Source organism: Macaca thibetana, chromosome 11, assembly GCF_024542745.1.
Source record: "Macaca thibetana thibetana isolate TM-01 chromosome 11, ASM2454274v1, whole genome shotgun sequence".
Classification (NCBI taxonomy): domain Eukaryota; kingdom Metazoa; phylum Chordata; class Mammalia; order Primates; family Cercopithecidae; genus Macaca; species Macaca thibetana.
Genome location: NC_065588.1, coordinates 43,021,613 through 43,043,092, shown reverse-complemented (window position 1 = coordinate 43,043,092; position 21,480 = coordinate 43,021,613). Strand labels below are relative to the sequence as shown.

At 37.1% G+C, this 21,480-nt stretch overlaps 2 protein-coding genes across 3 annotated transcripts in view; one reads left to right on the top strand and one right to left on the bottom strand.

Annotated features, from left to right (window-relative positions):
• Positions 1 to 21,480, bottom strand: part of SLC48A1 (solute carrier family 48 member 1) — a 1,155,028-nt gene that overhangs the window by 1,020,064 nt on the left and 113,484 nt on the right. The window lies entirely within an intron of this gene.
• The window catches only part of SLC38A4 (solute carrier family 38 member 4), a 68,122-nt gene that overhangs the window by 32,362 nt on the left and 14,280 nt on the right, over positions 1 to 21,480 (top strand). For both annotated transcript variants that reach the window (XM_050746897.1, XM_050746896.1), the window contains 8 exons: positions 7,130 to 7,360; positions 11,687 to 11,777; positions 12,285 to 12,400; positions 15,179 to 15,252; positions 15,723 to 15,815; positions 20,349 to 20,430; positions 20,516 to 20,598; positions 20,709 to 20,767. In XM_050746897.1, coding sequence (XP_050602854.1) covers positions 7,242 to 7,360; positions 11,687 to 11,777; positions 12,285 to 12,400; positions 15,179 to 15,252; positions 15,723 to 15,815; positions 20,349 to 20,430; positions 20,516 to 20,598; positions 20,709 to 20,767 — 717 coding nt within the window. In that variant the 5' untranslated portion in view covers positions 7,130 to 7,241. The remainder of the gene's footprint in view (positions 1 to 7,129; positions 7,361 to 11,686; positions 11,778 to 12,284; positions 12,401 to 15,178; positions 15,253 to 15,722; positions 15,816 to 20,348; positions 20,431 to 20,515; positions 20,599 to 20,708; positions 20,768 to 21,480) is intronic.

Genomic DNA, 21,480 nt, shown 5'->3' with positions numbered 1-21,480 from the left:
AATTCAATACATATTTATTCCAAGAAAAAGGTAAAAATATTAATTATATTATGCTCTAAGAGTTTGCTCAAAATCTGTTTTAGTAGGCTGAGTTCCTCAGGTGCAAGGAGTCTGTTTTATTCATCCTCTGTGTCTTCCACAGTTTCTGATTAAATTTTAGCAATTATGATATAGTCTAAAGGCTTCAAGGTATATACTTTGTGCTGTAGATAGATGATTCAGAATATTTAGTTTCTCATAATGTGCTAATTCTTTTTGAATTGTGCATTTAACATTGTTCCCTTAAAATAGATCAGTAATATCATCTTCAAAGTTAAGATATAAGCTATGAAAACATGTCCCAACTTTTGTGAGAGGTCCCTTGGCCAAGGCAAAAATGGAATACTTTTTTTTTTTTTTTTGAGACGGAATCTTCCTTTGTCGCCCAGGCTGGAATGTAGTGGTGCGATCTCTGCTCACTGCAACCTCCAATCCCGGTTCAAGCCATTCTCCTGCCTCAGCCTCCTGATTAGCTGGGACTACAGGCATGCACCACCACGCCCAGCTAATTTTTGTATTTTTAGTCGAGATGGAGTTTCGCCATGTTGGCCAGGCTGGTCTCAAACTCCTGACCTCAGAGATAGACCCTCCTTAGCCTCCCAAAGCGCTGGGATTACAGACGTAAACTACCATGCCCACCCCAATAAATATTTTATATATGCTAAAACAGTGTAAAATTAGGTCTTAATTTGTGCATTTGTGAAGGGGCACCTACCTCACTCATAATGTTTGTGAGAGTTTTGAGACTTCAAAGTCCTCTTGTAAGTGTCTAATTTTGCATATGAAATACTATGTATGTTTGCAGGTAGATAAAGACATCAATTCAATTCTGATTACTGGAAGAGAGAAAACAGATTTAAATTTATTGAAGTCCTACTATATGCCAAACTTTGACACTCATTATCTCATTTACATTCTCACAACTCTGCTTTGTGGTAAATAATATTACCTTCATTTCATAGAAGATGGAAAAGACAGAAGTTAGTTAATGTAGCCAGGATTTATACCCAGTTTTGCTTACTGCCAAAGCCATAGTTTCTGTTCCCTGATTAGGCTTTAGTTCTCTGTAGTAGAGACAGCAATACAAAGGTGGCATAGCATGGAGGCCACTCAACTTGGTGCCTCCATTACCTCATCTGTACAATGGGAATAAGAAAAAAATTGTACTCACCTGAGAGGACCGCTCTGAAGAATTGATAGACGCAAGGCCTTAAAACAGTGGCTGGCATGTGGTAAGGGCCATATGAGTGTTTGATGTATCTTCTTTAAAAAAATTCTTGGATTAGCATGGCTTAATGCAAATGAAATGAATGAGGTTCTTATTAATATACAAAGTAGAACAGACTGTAACTGAAGCTTCTGGACTGCAGTCATGTATACTAACAGCAGCAAAGATCTCAGCCCCACTGCCCCTTCCTCAGAGAACCCTTCCCTGATCTCCTAGACTAAGTTGGATACTATGAAAGACACTGCTATGGCCCCTTACAGGGCCTGGATAAATTAAGGATGGGGGAGGGAGGGAAGCATGCCAGTCACTGTGACCCACATGTGCAAATGACCTGAGATGTAGAGAACACGGTGAATTTCTGGAATGGAAAGACTAGTGTAGCTAGAACACTAAGGTGAGGAGAGTGTGGAAGGAGATGAGATCAGAGATGTGAGTGGACCAGGTAGAATGTTACTAGGAGTGTTGAGAATTTTGGACTTTATCCTCAGAGTAAAGTGAAGACATTACAGGGTTTTAAGCAAATAAAGGATATCATCTGTGTTGTTGCTGTTATGTTTCAAATATCCCTCTGGCTATTGGATAAAGAATGAATGGTAGGGGCAGTTAAGGAAGGCAAAAGAGAATTCAAGATCAATTAGGAGATTTTTACAGTAGACATGATAGTAGCGTGGACAAGAGTGAAGGTGAAAGAGATGAAAAGAAAAAGACTAACTTGAGAAATACTTCAATTCATTGTAAAAGTCAACCAGGCTTTTGTAAAGAACTGGATGTGGAAGGTAATAAAGAAAAATTTATAATAGAAGGCTCTTATGCTTTTGACTTGAATAACTGGATAAATGGTGACAACATTCTTTGGAGCGGAAACATTGGAAGAAGAGGGCCTATCACAAGTAGACTTTGGGCACATTGAATTTAAACTGCTTTTGAGATATATAGGTGACATTTAGGCCCCCGAACACATGGAACTCGAGGGCCCAGGAGAAGCCTAGGCTGATGTAACTTGAGGAGTCTTTGTTATATGTATTTGTCGGAGTTCTCCAGAGAAACAGAACCAAGTGGAGATAAATAGATAGACAGACAGGTATAGAGGTATATAGATATAAGATGACATTTATCATGGGAATTGGCTTTCATGATTATGGAGCTAAGAGGTCTCAAAATATAGCATCTGCAAGCTGGAGAGCCGGAAAAGCTGGTGGTATAATTTAATCTGAGGCTGAAAGACTGAGAAACAGGATGCTGCTGGTATAAGTATCAGAATTGCAAGATCTGGGACACAGGAGCTCCAGTGTTCAAGGGCAAGAGAAGGCAGGAGAAGATGGATGTCCTAGCTCAAGCAGAGAGAGTAAATTTGCCCTTCCTCTGCCTTTTTGTTCTATCTGGAACCTGGAGTGGTTGGAGGATGCTCACCTTCAGTGGGGAGAGTGGATCTTTTTTACTCAGTCTATTGATTCAAAAGGTAATCTTTTCCAGAAACACCCTCACAGACACACCCCAATATAAAGTTTTACTTGCTATCTTCCCATCCTTTAACACAGCCACAATGACATATAAAATTAACCATCACATTATATGAAGTCTTGGGAGTGGATTGGAAGAATGGGACTTAAGATCTAGCTTTAAGGAAGTCAAGCAATGAAACTTCACACAAAATCATATTTTTAAAAGGACAAACCACAAAAACTGTGAAAAGTAATAGTGGTGTCATCAGCAAAGAGAAATTTTTGAGAATTCCTGGAAGGCAGAAAGAAGATAGGGTTGGAAAATCTAAGAGAAAAGGAACCAAGATAAGTGTGTTTTTTCCCATAGGGTGCCCTGTAGTTAGCTTCAAGTTAAGTATATATAGACAAAGAGGAGGCATAGATCATGGGTAACCAGTGATCAGATATCCACCAAGGAACCTCAGTTTAGACATGATAGTCTGTTTGGGATACTGTTTTTGACTATAGGATAAAGCTGTGATCCATTCTGTAAAGAAAGCTCAAGGAAGGATGCTAGTATAAGTATTAGGGCCTCTACTGCAGACAAAGAGGTATAACAAGCAGGAATGGAAGCTCTACCAAAAAGAAGATACATTAAAATGCTTCACTCCCAGAGTAACCACTCCTGGAGTGGCAGCTGTGTCTGGGAGTGGGATGCTCCTCCCACAGACAAGCAGCAGAAGAGCCACTTGCACAGAACCTACAACGGAGCAGCCCATCAGTGAAATGGGCCCACACAATTTCAGAGAAGCTCTGAGTACCAGCTGTCCAAGCTAATTAATGCGCTCCGTCATTCACAAATATGAACAGATAACCTAGGACACTCGAAACTAAGGAAAACGAGCAGCATGGAAGAGAAGGACCAAAGGGAACAAACAGAATAACTAACTTCAGAAGAAACATAATTTAGGGAACAAAAGGAACTTCTGAAAACCTCACATCAATATCCTTAGAAAAATCTGAGACAATATTGTATCCATAAAACAAAGAAAGTGATATGAAAAAAGAGAAAGAGGATAAGAGCAAATTATTAGAAATTAAGAGCGTGATTGAGAAAAATAGTCAGCTGACAAGTTGAAAAATGAAATGGATATAGCTGAAGGTGAAATTTGTTATTTTGGATGTGACATTGAGGAAATATTCCTGGACATCGAGCAATAATGAACAGATCGAACATAAACAGAAAAGCTTAGCAATATGGATCATGAGGTCCAATACCTGATTAATAAAAGTTTTAGGAGCAAACAAAGGTGAAGAAATAGTTTTCTTTTTAAATAGTAGAACTTTTTTTATTTTTAGAAGAAAATGTGTCTTCTACAGAAGACAGACACAAGCCTTTTGATTGAATGGGCCCTCTGCATGCTGAGTATGATGAATTTTAAAAGCAACTCACATCTAGTTACGTCGTAATAAAAAGATAAGGATAAAAATTCTAAAATCCTCAGAAAAACATTGATAAGTTATCTATAAAGAAATAAGAACAAGACTCATCTATAGAAGCTAGAATGGAGAAATTTCTTCAATATTCTAAAGGAAAATGCTTCTGAATCTAGAATTCAAACAATTGATAAAGTTTGAAGGCAAAATAAAGACATTTTCCAACATGAAACAACTCAGAAATTCTATTTACGGACATAGGCTCATTCTGTGAAAAAAGTTATGCAAGGCATTATTTTAGCATAATGCAAAATAAACTGCAGAAAGAAGATAGAATGGCGTTCAAGAAACTAGCAGCTGAGAAAGACTCAGAGGTTGGAGGAGGAAGCCATTCAGAATGAGAAAGAGCATAGAAAATTTGCTTTCAAAGTTTTGGTAATATAGAATTATATTTTATTTGTGTCAAATATCCCACTTTGTCTTCAGGGCATACTATTTATATAATGATAATACTGTAATTGCTGCTTATTGGTTTTACATGTTTAGAAACAACCTACAAGCAAGTTATGACACATTTGTTTCACAGAACAAGATGAAAATATTATGATCTTCAAATTGTAAAAGCATGTTATTAACTAAAATAATTATGAGTGTAGGGGAAGGAAGAAAAGAAAAAGTATGCTAATATCCTTATTTTTTGTAGGTAACCAGTCTAAAATCAGCAAACCAAGTCTAAAAAGCTTTAGTGAATTATTTAGATCTAGAATGGCTCATTTTAAATGACAAGCTAAAAGCAGAAACCATCAACAGTGGTTGCTGCTGGGAAGTGAGACTGGTGCTGTGTGAAGAGTGAGAGAAACCTTTGTACTCATTTAGTGAGCTTCTTTTTTTTTTTTTTTTCTCTTAACCATATGCAAGTCTTACTTCTATTCTCTCTTAGCTTTTAACCTGTTTCTTCTTTTTTTTTTTTTTTTTTTTTTTGAGACGGAGTCTCGCTCTGTCGCCCAGGCTGGAGTGCAGTGGCCGCATCTCAGCTCACTGCAAGCTCCGCCTCCCGGGTTCACGCCATTCTCCTGCCTCAGCCTCCCGAGTAGCTGGGACTACAGGCGCCCGCCACCTCGCCCGGCTAGTTTTTTGTATTTTTTAGTAGAGACGGGGTTTCACCGTGTTAGCCAGGATGGTCTCGATCTTCTGACCTCGTGATCCACCCGTCTCGGCCTCCCAAAGTGCTGGGATTACAGGCTTGAGCCACCGCGCCCGGCCTAACCTGTTTCTTTAGATCTTTTATGTACATACACTTAGGCTGCCTTATATTAATAATAGATTCATTTTTGTTCCTCCTGCTTAAAACACTGTGTGCTATTTTTTTAAATTCTGAGAACTGCTTTCTTTATTTCTGGACAATTCTCTGCCATTATCTCTTTCTGTTTTGTCTCACCCTAGTCTTACAATTCTCTATATTGGAATGACTATTAGTATGTGTTTGAACTTGTAATTCTTATTTCCCCCATTCCTCTTAACTTCTTGTTTGTATTTTCCATTTTTTAATCTCTTCGTGCTATAATTTGAGTGATTTCCACACATCTTTCAATTTTATGACTCTTCCTTCAGCTGAGTTTTTTTTTTTTTTTCAATGATTCTATTTTTTCTTTTTTTTTTAGAATTCCTTTTTTGACTCTTTTTCCAACTAGCCTGTTCTCCTTTTATATTCCTTTATGTTTTTATTCTGTGAAAGTTATTCTCTTATTTTGAATGTTTTCTTTTACTTTTCATTATAATAATGTAAAAGTCCCTTTTAAATTGCTTTGTTATTTGTAGTTCCTTATATGTGAATTTTATCATTTCTTGCGCCTACCGGCACTCTTACTAGTGAGTTTCCATGTGTGTTTTATATGTTTTGTAATTTGAGGATGTGAACTTTTCCCAGGTATGAGTTATCTTCCAAAAAAGTACTGCCATGGCACTGGGTTGTGGAGGTATTCCCATGTGGTAGTTTCTGTTTGTCAGAGGAATTGCAGATTTTGTGACTTCTGGAGCAATTTTTATGTTAGTTTCTCTGCTCAAGATTTCCTTATCAAATGGGTATTGCACATTTCAGGACCACACCTTTCAAGAGTGATAGTGTTTCTCCTAATATAATGGTTCAATGATAACTGAATGAATCTAACGGTAAGAATTTCAGAAGAAATTATATCAACAACATATAGTAGATTCAGGGCATTTTTCAAAAACACAATGCCAGTCCACCCCTTTTCACTTTACAGTTGAGGAAAATGAGGTCCCCAAATGTTAAATGACTTATGCTGAGATCCAATGAATTAAAGGCAGAGCAGAGCCTAAAATCTAGATCTCTTTGCTGTTAAAATACATTTTAATTTGACATAGATGATGACTGATGCTGACCCAGAGGTAAATCTGAACTTTCTTTTGTTACTGTTCTTAACTTTGGTTTCAGGATCCAAGTGCCTAGAAAGTGACTTCCTAAACTTGATCCTCACCTATGTTGCATATTATCAAGCATTTGCTGGTGTTAATTCTTTTCTGTCCAATTAAATTAAAGCAGTAATTTTCTTTCTAGTTATTGCTAGTAGAGACACTGGTAGATTCTGCCTTGGCAGACCTTCCTTTGTCAAGAATTTACTTTTGTCTTCCTTTCTTTTAAAACATGCATCCCACTGACAAATACCTAAATTTCCTTGAAGACTGCTGCCATGTCTTAAGATTTTTTTTTCTATAGTGACTAGTAAGACCTGCCATTTTCATTACACATAGACACTCTATAAATATCTGCTAATTTAGCAATTATTAGTAATTTCCTTTCTTCTCTTCCATTTTTTCTTTCTTGTATTGGGTAAAGGAACCTTTCAGGATTTGCTTACGTAAAATTTTCAGGAGTTACCTTCCTTCCTCCCTTTTACAGAGAGCATACAAAATGTAGATGATTCATATTCACTTATTTCATTTAAATAAAATTATAATGATGTATGTTGTGTTCTGTTTGCAGAACAGAGTGTTCTGAACATCAACACAAAGTGGAAGAACCTTAAGCTGAACGTACAGTATATTATTTACACTGAAGGGGCTTGTGTGTGGACAAGAAAGCGCTGACAGCTCAAATGGATCCCATGGAACTGAGAAATGTCAACATCGAACCAGATGATGAGAGCAGCAGCGGAGAGAGTGTTCCAGATAGCTACATCAGGATAGGAAATTCAGAAAAGGCAGCAATGAGCAGGTATGGGGTTAAAAATTACTAGGTTCCATGGAAAAATAAGACAAGATGTGGACATGGAAAACAAGGGTCTTGATGGGACGAATTGGATTTTTTACAGGTAAATTTGAGATAACAATGATATTGATGCTAGCACATCAATTCCCTGGTCCTGAAATACACTGATAATGTCAATCTATTTTGTGACTATTTAGAATTGAGGTTACAATGTCCTTGTCTCTATTAATAATGTGTAATAATTTTAATTATATTAGCCTCTTGCTCCTCTTACCTTTCTCAGATTCCTCTTTGTTGCTACACCTCCTGGTTTCTGTAGGGATTCTTTTCTCTCTAAAAGTATCCTCTGGGCAAGCTCACTCACAACTATTATGGCCTCACCAACTGAATATATGCCATAACCCCAGCCTGTTAAATTTCTCTACTGAATATTTCAGATCATTATATCTGGCTGTCTACTACACATCTCTACTGGACCACTACTGTGTCTGAATTGCCTCATTTATAAAGTTAAACCTGTAATGTCTAATATTGAACTCCTATCTTTCTCTTCAAAACCAGCTTCTCCTCTAGTAATCCCCATCGTAGTGAAAATCACTGCTGTCATCTAGCAACTCACTCAAAAGCCCCTAGGTGTAAACTTTGACCCACATAGCCAATGGTCAGTCATACACAGTTGGTTTGACCTTATTAATGCTTCAAATACACCCACTTTTCTGTACCCATTCTACTGTGGTCTTACCTTAGGCCTGCATTAAATGCGAGATAGGGAGAGTCCTGATTTGTCTCCCTGTCTTATATTTTGCTCTCCTCTGTCTAGCCCTCTACCCTCCTGCAAGAGTAATCTCTTACAATTGCAAATTGAATCAATTTCCATCCTTAGATAAAGCCCTTCTGCACCTCTCCAATAGCAATAAGAGAAAGTAGATTACACACTGCTGGGCACATAAGGTCCTTTGTGATCTGTTCTTGACCTGCTGCTCCTGTCCTGTTTTTTGCCCTCTCCTTATCTGTTACTTGTTGCCTTCACTCATTCTGCTCCAACTGCCTGGAATCAGTCACCTGCTCCCCCTTTCTCCGTGTTGACGCTTCTTGTCCTTCAAGAATCAGCTCAACGTTAGGTCTCCTATGCAGCCTTTTCCAAATTACTCTACTCCCCCACGTAGAAGTGACCGCCCCTCCTTTGTGTACCCTCTCCTTGTGCAGATGTTAATTACATCACTACTACAGGTTAATGGCCTCTGTGGTCCCACCACCTGCCACATTGTCTGGTGCATAGTAAGTGCACAATAGTTATTTGATAAGTCAATTGATTTCCCACAAAATGTTATATTGAGTTGTACATGATTCAGGATGCTCAGAGGGGAATTTTTGACCAAATCTAGGCCTGAAATAGAGAATATTATGCTCAAACAAAGACTTCTCATTTTATCCACAACACCCAGAAAAATCCATCAGGAGAAAGCACTGTTCTTCCTTCAAGTAGCTCAGTGCAATGAACTTTAGGGATGTTGGACTAGGGAGGCCACTGAGATGTAAATTATGGCATTTTCTAAATCAGGTGACCCTTGAGGAAACACTAGGGTGGTAGAAGATAGGGCTTTGGAGTCTGCAAGTAGTTGCCTGACTTTAGAGAAGCTCTTTGTCCTCTTTGAGCTTCAGTGGAAAATGTAAAATGGCAAATCAACAGCTATTTTCAAGGATGAGATGGGTGCCCAGAATACAGATGACATCCAATACTTTTTTATTACTTCTCCTTCACTGCATTACCCTCAGTAAATTGATTCAAACCTGAGGATGCTTGTTTCTGAGAGGGATGTACACAAATATGAGCTCTGCCGAGGTTGACAGAGCTGAAGGGGACACCCTCCTAAGAACTGTCATAGCGTCATTCCACTTGATCCTCAAAAGCCAGAATGGAAAGAGCATGAATGCTTTTGTTAAGCTTCATGCAATGTGTTCCGAACCACTCACAGTGACTTACCTTTTATCTCCTAGCTTAATCATAGGTAATCATTTTGCAGTTTTAAAAATCAGTTTAAAGAGATGGGTTTTATCTATGTGTGGATTGGATTGAACCCTTAAATGGAAATTTTTGAGAAATTCAACATAATGTATTTATTTGTGATCATTATACTTGCGTTTTCAATACATGCTGGGTTTGGTATCAAAACATTTAACATACTGGGGACATTTCTCATCTATTTTATACAATCTTGGCATGTTTAGTGACTACAACTCATCTCATGCCGAAATAAGAACATGCAAATGCCTCAAAGAAAGAAAATCTGTTTACTTTCAAATTCTCAATTTTAAAAACTACTCATGGAATACAGATTTTAGTTTATTGATTAAAATAAAGAGTGTTGGACATTCCAGAGTTTAAATTCTAGGTGGTACTTTTGTTTTTATAGTCCTCAGGCCCATTTTAGGCTTCATTTTATCCTGTCATTTCAGTCTCCAACTGTGAACATTAGGTACCAGTCTTCACATAGCAGGAACATTAATTACAGACCATTAATGTAAACCACAAAAGAGTGGTGGGGGGGGGGGCGTGTATGGAAATGGAAGGATGCAACAACTGAGGGCATTGTGCTTTCTATGAGAAATATGGGGAGAAGGCCAGGAAATATTCTTAACTTGTGTACTCAGAGCTATTTATGCCTTGAGTTCTAGAAAAGCACATAAAACTTTGTGATTTTGTCTGCTGTTTCTATCTACATCTCATACTGTTTTTTGTTCTCAAAAAGTAACCCCACCATCCTCTTTCGTCTCCAGGTTATTTTCAGGATTAGTTTCTGTTATAAAAAATAGTTTGTACAGGTCTCGTAGAATAATTTTTTTCTATCTTATTTCAAAGGTTTATTTATTTATTTATTTATTTATTTATTTATTTATTTATTGAGACAGAGTTTCACTCTTGTGGCCCATGCTGGAGTGCAATGGTGCGATCTCGGCTCACTGCAACCTCCACCTCCCAGGTTCAAGCGATTCTCCTGCTTCAGCCTCCTGAGCAGCTGGGATTACAGGCGCCTGCCACCACACCTGGCTAACTTTTTGTATTTCTAGTAGAGACGAAGTTTCACCATGGTGGCCAGGCTGGTCTCGAACTCCTGACCTCAGGTTATCCACACACCTTGGCCTCCCAAAGTGCTGGGATTATAGGCATGAGCCACTATGCCTGGCCTCTAGGATTATATTAATAGAACAATCTTTAATTATTTTATCTTTCTTTTCATGTAGGAAATGTCCTAAAATTTTCAACCCATCAATTTGAAAGCACTTTTAAAATCATACATAGTTTAGCATTTTATATAAAAACAACTAAAAAGTCTGTGACATTTTGCAATATAAAAATGCAATGGCAGCAGCAGGCCTTATTAATTGAGCCTCTTGGAAATGTGGCTGGTCCTAGGTCCGTAGCTTCAAAAGCCCTGGCGTGTAACTGCAGGAGCTGACCAGCACAGCTCTGTGACCAAGTTGTACAGCTTCTAGCCTGTGTCCAAGAAAACCACAATCACAATGTTCTGTGGATAGTGACATATTAAAGTTTTCTTTCCCTCTCAACTCTTCTGCCAATTCATTGAATTGCTTTCATAATTTCCTTGGTTTCATTCATTATCTGTTAATAATCCATGCACATTTTGAGAGTAATTAAAATACATATGCACACACAGAAACAACCAACACAACACAGAGCTACCACTGAATTACTTTCCAATAAGAGATATATGTATAAATGATTGTACCAAAAAGAGAAAAAAAGGAAAATACCAGCTATAGGGCCCTGCCTGGGACCGCTTGGTGCCGGAGGGAGAATGGGGTCTCCCTCTGGGTATGGGAGGGTATGGGCCTGCTGCTTCACCTTTCTGAGCCACAGTTCCCTGTAGGAATATTTTGAGCATCACAGTGCCTAAGCATTTAATAAATATTTGTTGAATTAATAAAATCATCTGATTATAGTGTGGTAGTAGTTCAGAAAACTCTGACATAACCCTATACTCTTTCTTTGGGAGGGCTCTAAATGGGAACACAATTAGTTGTAGTTAGTCTCTTGCATAGCTGATGTGAGAAAGAAGAAATGTGGTATAAACAATTTTTTAATAATATTTCCTTCCTTCATAACATCCTTCTTCCATCCCAAAATATAGTTGTAAATGGAGTTCAGTTGTTGGTCTGGAATGACCACTAGTGTGAAGGAGGAAAAGAAAAATGAATTCGGGCATCTAATTTTTCCTCCTCTGATTACTAAGACCACCTGAAACATACAAATGGTTCAGAGCATATATATAGATGTTTTCACTTTCTTATTTGTGTGTGTGTGTTGTTCAGTCAATTTGCTAACGAAGACGCTGAAAGTCAGAAATTCCTGACAAATGGATTTTTGGGGAAAAAGAAGCTGGCAGATTACGGTGATGAACATGTAAGTGAATCTATGTTTTCAGCCAATAAACGGGACTGAGGGTGTCTGATCTACCTAGGTCTCTGTGGGAAAACAATGTGACTGAAATTTTCCAAGCCTTGATCAGCACATTCTCTGTTTATTCAGGCCCTTACTGGAATAAGGGCTTGTTTTTTCCTGTTCGCCATATGGCTGCATAAATCATTTATGAAATTTATGTGTTTTGGGGGGAAATCATTCTAACCCAAAGGTAATCTGCAATCATACATGTTTTCCCTTCTTTATGTGACTCCCCTTGTAATTTGTATTTTTACCAAGGCCTCTGCTTTTGTAAAACCAAGCACTGCATTCCATTGAAAATTACATGCTTTTACTGATCTTGAATAATGGCTTTACTCACTGTAATTTTATCTTAGTCTTCAATTTTGGACTGTAATCTGCAGAAAATATAATGTGAGAATAAGGATAACCCCTAAAGGTTTGCCCTTTGGCAAATGTTTGCTTATAATGCATCCCTTCTTCTTCAAGCATCCCGGAACCACTTCCTTTGGAATGTCTTCATTCAACCTAAGTAATGCCATCATGGGCAGTGGGATCCTGGGCTTGTCCTATGCCATGGCCAACACAGGGATCATACTTTTCGTGTAAGTGAATGTGTATGTCTACCTTTGATGATGAAGTCCATGCATACCTGGTGGCTCTTTCAATTAACAATCTCAAGTTTGATCTTTGTGAACATGAAGGAACTGAGAAATATTAGTGAACTCCTCTGGCTTTTAGATAGAACTGCAACCTGAGGAAAAAGTCAGAGGAGGCTACTCATGGTACTTGGTCACCCAACCATCCCTAACCCAATGGCAGAAAGTGTATGTGCTCAACCAACCAAAGTGCTGGAGCAGCCTCGCCAGAAGAATTTTGTTGTTCAGTAGATACTTGAAATAATTTGGTGTTTAGCAGCCAAAAAGATCTTTCCCAGAAGCAAATCTAATTTTATCTCACTCTCAGGAAAGAAGCAACTAAGTCTAAGGCCCTGCATGCCCTGGCCTACCTTATGTCCCATTCCCTGTGCCCCTGTGCGACAGATACACTGGGCACAATTGCTTTCTCTCCATCCCATGAAGATGCCACATTCCCTCTCACCACTGGACCTTTGCACATGGTCTCGGAACCCTCTTCTCTATCTTCTTCATCTAGTTAACTCTTCATATGTCAGTTCAGCCTCACCTGAATACTGCCTGCCCTGATCTCCATGACTGGGGCAAATCACCACATCATACACTCACCACAGTTTTAATGTTTTAGTGCCATTTGTCTGAATCATTTGGTTAATATCTGTCTCTCTTGCTAGACTATAAGCTCTAGAAAGTTGAGCCCATGTCTGTTTCTACTCACCAATGTCTCTACCTCCAAATCTAGAGCAGTGCCTGGTACAGGAAATATTTGTTGAGTGACCAAACCTTATTCCTAAACCTACGCACTTTCACCCAACTTGTCCAAATGCTGCCTAAGGATAGCGGCATCTGGTAGTTGACCTGTTGGGTGGATACTGCACTGTCTATGACAGACAACAACAGACGTTTATGTGCATCATGTACAGCCTGGTATTTTCCAAGATATAGTTGGCAGCAGTGGAATTTTTCACAAGAATAAAGTCTGATGTTAGGCACCACTGTGGACACAGATCCTAATCCCAAATGCAATGCTAGAGAGTTAAATAACTGTCTAAGAATGCAACATTTATATCATAAATATGTGCTGTTTATGTTCTGAATATCACGTATGATTAGTAATCATACAGCTATTTGAGGGCTAAGGATCAGGACTATAAATATTTATCTTGTGTTAGTGCTTTGAACTGTTTTATGTATTATATTCTTTAGCTGAATGGGTTTTTATATCAACTTTACTTTTATGTAAGCCATGTTTTGAAATAAACTAGGATTTTAATAATCTGAATTTTAATAGCCATATATATAGTCATATATTTGTATGTTTTTGTAGTGTGCATTACCTCTAAGACAAAAAAGCTGCCCTTCCTTATTAATTATACAATACCATTAAAATGAATTAGGAAGTTATAGATCACTGATAAATAGAAATAGGAAAAACTTCACCCAATCCTACAGTCATAGATCATCTTCATGAGAGAAGAATATTCCACTTTTTAAAATGAGGGCCTCATTTTTTAGCAGATTAATTTGGTCAGAACAATTAAATCACTAAACATGATGGGGTGTGTTTTGTGTGTCTAAGTAGCACAGACTGGGTTAAGCTTTCTCTCTTAATTTATAGCAAGTGACACAGTATTTTATTGGTTTTACTCTTAGTATTTTCTGCCAGAGAAAGTATATGTTTAGAATGCAGGGAATGTGCATTATTTTTCCAGGGAACAAAATTATGTAATCTGAATTACACTATTCCTTAAAAAGGGTTAAGTTCATAACGCATATGGAAAATTATAGGACTAAGTCATTGGTTAGTTCTGGCAGACATACTTTATGTAAAATAAGAGCACAATATAGCTACGGGGTTATAAAATTTATAATTCATGGTCCAAATGTACATTTGTACTACTGATTTCATTGGGAACTACCAAAGGATTAGATCAATTGTGGGGAAAGTGTATTTTTTTAAAATAAATAGAGATAAAGATTTTTTTCTGAATTCGAGGTAAAAGTTGGCATTGTTTCTCCATTTATTATGTAGATGCTTCTATCAACATTCTTATTTTTGCGCTCCAAATCTTAGATTTGGAAAAATACCAATCAGTATAAACATAAAGAAACTATACATGCATGTGGGGGTCCTGACACCAGAAGTGACTCTGAAAGAAAAAAAAAAAGGAATTTTCCTGTCCCATCCTTAGCTTTCTCTGCTTTCTCTATTATATAAGCAACTGCCTGCCCCTTTAGCTTACAAAGTGCTTTGTTATCTAATGCACAGGATCAGCAGTAATGCAGCTCAGACTACATGCTTTGGCTTTTGGATTCCTAGATTTCAGATTAAGGTTTAGTCAGACTATTGAATAGCCCTTTAATTCTAAGTGCTGATGTGAATATCATGCAAATATGATGTACATATTCCCATGTGCTGAGTAAGTAGATGTAGCATTTGCTAATTTTGCTACACACTTAGCATATAAGTTGTGAACCAGATTCTACCACGGCGTAACATTTAAAAAAAAAAAGTTAGGGACTTCAGGTAGTAGATTTGGACATGTAAAATATAGCACATTCTATTTCTATGACTTTAAAGGGTATTTGTAGAGTTCTGAAAAGAATTTCTCAGCCTCCCCCAAATCCACATACTTTTGGAAAGTCTATGATTGAAAAGATGAATGTGATCGTTTATTGTAACATCTAACAAAATTACATTTTATTTATTATAGAAACTTTATTACCTACTCTCTCTTCCCTTTACAGAATCATGCTGCTTGCTGTGGCAATATTATCATTGTATTCAGTTCACCTTTTATTAAAAACAGCAAAGGAAGGAGGTATGCTACCACTTGAGTTCAACACATTCTATTTTAATTCTCATAAAAGAGTATTTCAGTCTGTTGCTTCATAACCTTAGGATGATTGTAGTCAGTTTCACATTTCATTTTCTTCTGAGCCCAGTGATACAATCTCTCAGTGCTTTTAGTTGTTTGGGCAAGTGAGAGGCAGGAGGGAAAGTCAACTGAATCAGGTTCAAGACAAATAGAAAAAAAAGAAATTTCTGACATATGATAGAAATAACTGTTTTGATTTGCTACATGCAGTTAAAATAAATAAAGCCATTGAATCTTGTTTGGGGCACATTTTGATATATTGCTTATTGGTTTTTGAGGTTGCAACTTTTGGGCTTATAATTTCTATATGATGTTTATTTACAAGTTTGAGACTCCAGTGTGGAATTATATGACAAAATATTTTAGTCGTTAAAACAATATTTTTAACAAAGCTATTTTATCTTTGATTGTAGGGTCTTTGATTTATGAAAAATTAGGAGAAAAGGCATTTGGATGGCCGGGGAAAATTGGAGCTTTTGTTTCCATTACAATGCAGAACATTGGAGGTAGGGGATATACTTTTCAATGGATCATGCAAACTTTCTATAGCATGTTAAATTAATAAGAAAACTTACAGCAATGAACAGGCACTTCAGATACAGAAAAATTGCTACTTATAGTTCTTAAATTTTAAAACTATAGTTTCTTAAATAGATTTGTGTCCCTCTTTAATTAAAAACAGCAATATCTAAGAATGAAATAACATGTAAAACCCTGCCAATTGAATTCTAGAATTAAAATATAAAATAAAAGCTTTCTTGATTTTTAATGTTATTACAACATGAATTGTTGCTCTTAAAAATTGAAGAATTTGTGCTTATTTCTGTCATTGCCAAAACGGTTGATGTTTTCTATATGTGATTGAGTTCATTTTACAAAACTGAAAAGTGGGTGTCTGGGGGAACATGGCCACATGCTATGGTCCTTGAAATGCAGCCTGCACTGAGCCAGCCCACTAGACAGTCTCTAGAAGTTTACTAAGGCAAGAGTCTGGCTAGGCATCAGATGCACTATAAACCCAGGTTTGTTGATTCTATGGATTATTATAATTCCCACTGAATTATCATTTCCAGTGTAGGACCTAGAAATATATATATTTTTAACAGTGTTCTCTCATTGGTGTGTTTGCCCACCAGCTTCATACTGTTTCTGTTGTGTCTTTGGCCCTCAGAAAGCATCCAGACCCATATTTCAGATGTCCCCTGGCTGCTTCCTGGCACATGGTCCCAACCATCTCCCCACATAGTGACACTTACTCCCTCTCCTCCTACCCAGTCCCTAAACCTGCTATTCTATTTCTCTGATCTTTCTTTTCTCAGTGAATACCACCAGCAGTCATCCAGTTTCTGAGGACAGACATCTGGATGTTAGCGTAAACCTTTCCTTTTCTCCAACTCTGCATGTCCAATCAAATGCCAAATTCTGTTCATTTGATCTCTTACTTATCTCTTGAATCTCTCCTCTCTGTCCATCCACATGACCACAGATGATCACCATTTTTAGCTCAGACTATTGTAGTAGTCTTCTAACTGGTCTTCCTGGCTTGAGTTTTCCCTGCTCCCAGATAAACTCTAATTTGTTCTCCAGATACACTTTCTCAAATTTAAGTCTGTTTCTACTTTTGTCGTGCATAAAATTCTTCAGCATGCCCTCATTATTTTCAAGGTAAAACTTAAATTCACTGGACTGACACAGGATTTTCATCTAGTTCTTCTGCTTATCTTTCTAAACCTTTCCTAGGAATGCCCATATCTATCTATCTATCTATCTATCTATCTATCTATCTATCTATCTATTATCTATCATCTATCTATCATCTATCTATCTATCATCTATCTATCATCTATCTATCTATCTATCATCTATCTATCATCTATCTATCTATCTCTATCAATTTATCCATCATCTATACCCTACATGTCCTGTGTCAAACCATAACAAATTATATTTAGTCCCCTAACAGTATAATTTTAATATTTTTAAAAATCATCCATGCCTTCTTTTCACAGACTATTTTCTCCCCTTGAATGTCTCTCGAAGTCCTCCAACCCTACACACACACACACACACACACACACACAAACATTTTCTCTCTCACTTTGCTCACCTGGCCTATTGCTTCTCTAGACTGTTAAATACTAGTTCCTCTGGGCTCTCATGGTCCTGTTTGTATGTATCTGGTATGTAACTGTTTTCTAAAGGATATTTTAAAACACTTGAGTAGAGAATAAGCTTTTGGAGTCTGATGGACCTGAATTTGAGTCTGTTTCTGTCACTATCTGTGACCTTGGGAAGATCACTTTACTCCTTTGCCTAATTGTTTCATGTATAAAATTACCTTACAAAGGCCATTGTGAGGATGAAACAAGGTAACATATGGCACATAATAAGTGTTCTGTATATGCTTCTCTCTTCCCTGGTTCTCTGCTTCCATATCCATGTCTCTGGAGTTGCCTGAATTATTTTTTAAATAGGCATTTAAAAAAATTATAAAACAAATATATGATGATTGTGAAAAACTAAAACACTATGCAAATATATAAATTACCAAGAAAAGTTTGTGTCAGTCACCCTCAGAAATAACTACTCATAGGTTTTCCCTTATGCCTAATTCAACAAATACATTAAGTATTGTTAGTGTTGGATCATCTTATGATACCGATTTTCAGCTTTCTTTTTAAATTTAATAATATGCCTTGAATATATTTGCATGTTATTCTTTTTAATGATTTTTGAGGTTTCCATTACACAAATGTGCCATAATTGGTTTACAGTATCCTTATTGAGGAACAGTTCGATTGTTTCTAATTTTTCACTGTTATAAAAATGCTACAATAAATAAACTTGCACAGAGATCTTGCAAACAGGCAACCCATTTTAATAAATAAATTCACTGGAGTTATCGAGGATTTCTGGAATGCAGAAATTTCTTTAGTAATCTAACTATACTTGCCCTGATAATGGATATTTGGTAAGCAGATAAATAAAATTCAGCCATATCTTAATGATTTGTGCTTAAGGAAATTTTTTTATATGTTAAGACTACAATCTTGGGTAGAATTTGACAGTAATATCAGAATGGTCTCATTTTACTGGTTTGGAGCCATATGCATATTAGCTCCCCAAATCCCAACAAATAGACCACTTTACATTTGTTTCAAACTCTCAGACTTATTAAGGTTTAAAGTATCAATCTTTTCATAGGATTGCCTTATAGTTGGTCTAATTTAACAATAACCAGGTATTAGCATAATTAACCCTGAACTCAACAAGCTGAGTGGCAGCAGCATCAGCTGTGGTTCAAAGTATAGCCACTACTATGCTTCTAAATAATGGAATAAACTCTAAAGCAGTCTCTGGGTCAAGCCGCACACAAGTAAGAGGTGTGACTTTAAGGGAGTAAGATGAAATGTTATAACATCACCCCAGAAAAAAATGCCCTCACTTTGGTTACTTTCTTTGATTAGTTGATATTTGGTGTAAGAGAAATGTCTCGTATTTCTGTATTTAACAACTCTACATTTAGAACATTTAATTTTCTCAATCCCCTCAAAAATTAACATTTACTGCAGATGTTTTCACATTAACAGATTAATGTCTGGATTATTCTGAATTTTTGAAGATCAAACACGTTAACATCACTGGCATCACTGAAAATCAGCAATTAATAGCTCTAACATTGAATGGTACCATACCAAGCCAGCTAATCAGAAATATCTCCTGTGTTCACACTCTGTATGATTTAGCTTTAGCCAAGGTCTTTGCAAAGATTAACCAGATAATGTGTACAGAAGATACATCTGCTATTGTAAAAATCGTTTCACTTTGACAGTAGAGAAGAAGCACCAGCCCTTCTGTTTTAGATGTAGTCCGTCCTTTTCAAGCTGTGTTTTTGTGGACATGTCAACTTAACATCTTGGAGTTTTTATATCTCCATCGGTGGAATGAGAATAACAACATATATCTTGTCAACTCACAGGGTTTTTCAGATGATCAAATGAAGTAATGTGCAGGACTAAACAATGTGGGGGAATTATTATCACCACTGTTACTTTCATTTGAAGTGAAGAAAGTATTTTTAAACTCAGTAGTTTAATTTAAAATTTAAGTATGTGTTTTAAAGTGCCTGTCAGCAAAAATTCACTGGAAGGATGTAGGACACACTTAAAGTTTTCATGTAAAATTTGTGAGTTCTGTTTTTAACTGAATCTTTTGGCCATGTGTCAACAAATCAGCGTTATCCTTCACCAAATGGATGGGCTTGAAAAAGGCATGATGCAGGAAAATTGTAATGTTATGCATATGAATACATATTCATTTTTTCTGGGAGAGGGCTTGTAGATTTCATCAAGAAATCTTTCACTAGAGTAGATAATGACTCATATATCACTTACCTAGATGCTCATGAAATTTTGCCACTATATAATTCCTTAGTTGGTCAAAAGGAGAGTAAGATGAAGCGGGGGTGGGGAACGTCTTTGACAAAGATGGAGAGAGTCATCTCTTGTATTCTTTTATCAATCCGGGAAGACTTTGGTTCCGACAATAAGTGGTCTGAGACTTTGTGTGCTCCTCAGACAGATCCCAGAGGACTAGATACATGCCCGTCTGCAGAAAACCAAAGGGGATGTATTGACTCTGCAGATCTGCCCTTTGATTCTGCCATCTCTCAGCTGGCCATGCCTTTTGTTGCCAGACTACTGCCCAAGTTATAGACACTAACACAGGCACACTGAGTATGGGCTATGATGATTTATAACTGAGGGCAGAACCTTAAAACTGCAGCTTCACTGTAAACTTTGGAGCTGGCTTTAACACAGAATCAGCCCGGATACTGTTAACAAAGGTCCACCTACAAAAGCTAGAGGGTCAAATGTCTATCTTGGAAGAGAACTTGGAAGCAGTGCCAAATACACAGTGAGTTTTTTTTCCATTTGGGGGATTAGATGTTCATCTTACTTATCCCAAATGTCATAACTTGCTTGCATGTGACTTCAGTGCTATCCACACCATCTAAGCTGTCACATTTTCCATTTTAGCAATGTCAAGCTACCTCTTTATCATTAAATATGAACTACCTGAAGTAATCAGAGCATTCATGGGACTTGAAGAAAATACTGGGTATGTCTTATGTTCCCTCTGTGACATCAAGTGACTCATTCTACTTGGTCTTTTCTGATTCTAAATACTTGTCTCTCTCTTCTAGAGAATGGTACCTCAATGGCAACTACCTCATCATATTTGTATCTGTTGGAATTATTCTTCCACTTTCACTCCTTAAAAATTTAGGTAAAGATATTTTCTAACTGGAAATATTTTTATTTTTATTTCACATTTAAATAGGTAAGCTAATTGTAGATGCCATATTCACCTTCCAAAATGCTTCTTCTAACTTCTAGGTTATCTTGGCTATACCAGTGGATTTTCTCTTACCTGCATGGTGTTTTTTGTTAGTGTGGTAAGTGATGTGATGACATGACCCTTGCAGGTTGGTTAGCATAAGATTCTTTCTGTGCCTAAATTAGTGTCCTCATTTTGTTCAAGCACTTCACTAATATGAAATAGTTCTTGTATCACAAGTGATTTTCTTGTAGACTAATTTAGAACCAAAAAAGAGCAGCTACAATTTAAAGATAGTTGAGGTGGAACATCAAAGCTACTACTAATGGTTTGGTCTAGGTACACTGGTTATATATTGGATAAAAAGGAACACTTCAAGCAGGAACATGACAATAATCTGGTATTTAGAACAGTAGAGAAGAGTCCCAGAAGAGAAAGAAGAATGCTTCAGCCATATTCACATGAATCAGCCATTCTCTCTTACACATTCTACCCATTAAGACAGGACAAGGACAGTGGAATTAAAGAAGAAATCCTCCTCTCCAGGCCCCTGACAAAAGAGGGAATTTCTTGCACTATCATGAATGCCAAGATTTACAAAGCATTTCCCCAAAGAGGTAAAGGAGAAGGAAAGAAGGTTTTGAAGGCCCATGTCACTTTAGTTTGAAGAAATAAGGAAGTGATCATCTTTCTCATGGAAGGGCATGAAGGAGGGTGGGAAGGATTCATGCAAAATATTGTCCTGTTAACTCTAAGAGGCAGAGCTGCCAATCACAGCTCCAACTCTTCCCTTAGAACAGAGGTTAGAGGGAGTTTACTTTGTCCATTAGT